We start from the raw sequence: 2,750 nt of genomic DNA on the forward strand, positions 1-2,750 counted from the left end.
CACACACACACACACACACACACACACACACACACGCCTCTCTCTAAAACCCAGCTTTCCCTGAGCAACCACATCAGGATATTGTAACTTGAAATCTCCCTTGCACTTCAATAAAAGAATTGTTTTGTTTCATGCCGTATAAGCAGAACAGCAGTTGTTCCGTTATTCATCTACGTGTGAAATGGAGAGAAGGAAAGTTCGCGACAAATCTTTAAAGTCCCACTGAATGCATATGGTGTTGGCGATGTTTACACACAAGACCGGTGAGAAAATCAAATAGATGGGAAACCACACTGACATTTTAGAGTGGCTTTGGAGATCGTAATAATATCATGAATGCGCGCATCATCCAACCATGCAAATGCTCCTCAATGATATGACAGGAGCTCACACTCACAGTTACAAGAGTGCACGGTCCCTCAGGGGTAAGGAGCTCACAGTCACAGTTACAAGACAGCACGGTCCCTCAGAGGTAAGATGTCCAGTCCTCCTGCTCTATGCCAGTCCTGTACATACCCAGACAGTCACAGGGGCCGAGACAGTGTTGAGTTGATGCACCCGCGCTGAGACCTTCTGACCTGAGATGAGTTTTGTAATGAGGTTTTTGGTCTTGACATAGCCTGTTTAGTAGGCTCTTCCTGCCGTCTGTCTTTGTACAACTTCTCCCGTCATGTTTCCGCGTCAGTTCCGGTGCTTTTGGCGGTCTGTCCGCGCACTTCCGCTCATACCTCTGGACACATCATAACGATAGGGGCAGGCAGTTGAACAAACACGTAGTGACTCGCAAGACAAAGAGGCCCATATGTAATATACTCTCGCCTTTCTGTCTCTTACCCTTTTCCACAACGTACGCACTTACACACTTACATTTCCGATCCAGTGGCCACTTGAATTCTAGCCCTTCGGCCTGGCAAACTTACACATACATACATTATTCATCGTGTATACTCATCCATACATTATTCTTCCTGTATACACGTCACACACACTCTCGGGCACGACAAAGCACACAGCTTCCCACCTATCCTATCAGCTCTCTTACCTAACATCCTGGGGTCTTCTTGTCGTCTGAGACAAACCCTATGGAGAAAAAAAAATCTTAACCCCCAAAATCACCAGCTCCCAAGGCCAAGAGCAGATGACCACGAACACTTTCAAGATGGCGCTGCTTTAATTAACCACGCCAGATGGCGCCCCCCGATAGTTAGTCTATTGTGTTGTTCTGCTGGCTACCCGGCCCTCTCACTGTGACGTCGGCGGTTTTCGTGTGACGTCATTTCCCCATCTCTTCCGGTTGTAATAGGGAGGTCTGTACCGTGGAGGATTCAGTGGCCGGTTCTTGTTCCTCTCTGGGAAAGGTCAAAGGTTGTAACGTTTAGAATGTGACGTTTAAACAGTTTATCCATTCTCCAACTCCACCCCACCCCTTTTTTCCCCCTCCTAATTTATTTTTTGGCATCTCTCTACCTTTCCCCAACCGACCGAACCATGTTGTTGGAATCTGAATATCTTATGGAAATAAAACCCAGCCCGAAGTAGCTGGCACAGTGTAGAAGTATAGCGATGGCGTGCACCTCCAGCCAACGTTTAACTTAAGCAACAGCTATTTCTATAACATGGTTCAAGATAAAACGACAAAAAGAGTCAACAGCACAAGTTACAGAATCACCCGTTACGATATTCCTTTCTTAAATTCAAAGGGCTGACCGACGTACAGTTTTGAGTTGGAACCCTGATGTGACTTGAGCTAACTTTCCCTTTCAGAAGTGTTTCTTTGGTTGTAGTCTTTTTAGGGGGGGGGGAGGTTGCGGATGGTGCAAGTATATATCGCTTTCAAGATAACAAAGACTAAATTTATACGTTTTGCTTAGTGCTAAGTCAGCTTTTTAGTCCGAAAACCCCTAAACAGGAAACCCTCAACCCCAAAACCCCAAACCCCAAAACCCCAAACCTCAAACCCCAAAACCCCAAACCCAAAAGCCCAACAAAAAGAACCATACTGCAATCTGTCTAAGTTGACCAGCCCCAGCTACAGTCGAGGAGTAAAAGTGTTCCTCTTGGGCCGTGTCAGTGTGATAAAGCACTTGTACAGGGGATCGTCTTGTACAGGGGATTGTCTGGGACAGGTGGTCGATTGTACAGATGGTTGTATTATACAGGTGGCCGTTTGTACAGGTGATTGACTTGCACAGGTGATTGTCGTGGACAGATGATTGTCTTGGACAGATGATTGTCTCGTACAGGTGGTCGTTGGAGCAGGTTCCACTGTAACGCCGAGCACGGCTACCACACGTACCTCAGATGTGATGAAGTCTTTCTTTAAAGTGTCAGAATTGACAAAAAGAAAGTAGCAAGATTACCTGACTGGTCTTTCTGGAATATGAAGGCTGTTTCTTTACGGTTGTCCTGCACAATCAAGATGAAATAGATTAGTTAGAAAGTGAATCATTGCCCGCGAGGTTTGGAATTGTTATAATTTCCCAACTGTAATATTCAGTCCTCAATATAACAAGCATACAGTTTGTGCGTAGAAAATCTATTACAAATTACATGTATATGTACATAAACAATAGAATCATTATTGAACTTCGGGCAGACTCAGTATCCATCCATCCATTCATTGACCATCTATACATCCATCCATCCATATATTCGTCCATCCATCCACCCACCCATCCATCCATCCATCCATCCACCCATCCACCCATCCCCCCATCCATCCATCTATCCATGCATCCATCCATCCATCC

The 2,750-nt window shown here is 45.5% G+C and overlaps 1 protein-coding gene across 1 annotated transcript; it reads right to left on the reverse strand.

The window, feature by feature from the left end:
• Window positions 1–7: 7 nt before the first annotated feature.
• On the reverse strand, window positions 8–2,406 carry LOC106011598 (the record flags this gene model as incomplete). The annotated part of the gene is given in 2 exon segments (XM_013081781.2): window positions 8–1,349; window positions 2,361–2,406. Coding segments are annotated over 2 exon segments (153 nt in total), but the record flags the coding sequence as incomplete, so codon positions are not given.
• Between the last annotated feature and the right edge of the window lie 344 nt (window positions 2,407–2,750).

This window comes from Aplysia californica, unplaced genomic scaffold, assembly GCF_000002075.1.
Source record: "Aplysia californica isolate F4 #8 unplaced genomic scaffold, AplCal3.0 scaffold00007, whole genome shotgun sequence".
Lineage (NCBI taxonomy): Eukaryota > Metazoa > Mollusca > Gastropoda > Aplysiida > Aplysiidae > Aplysia > Aplysia californica.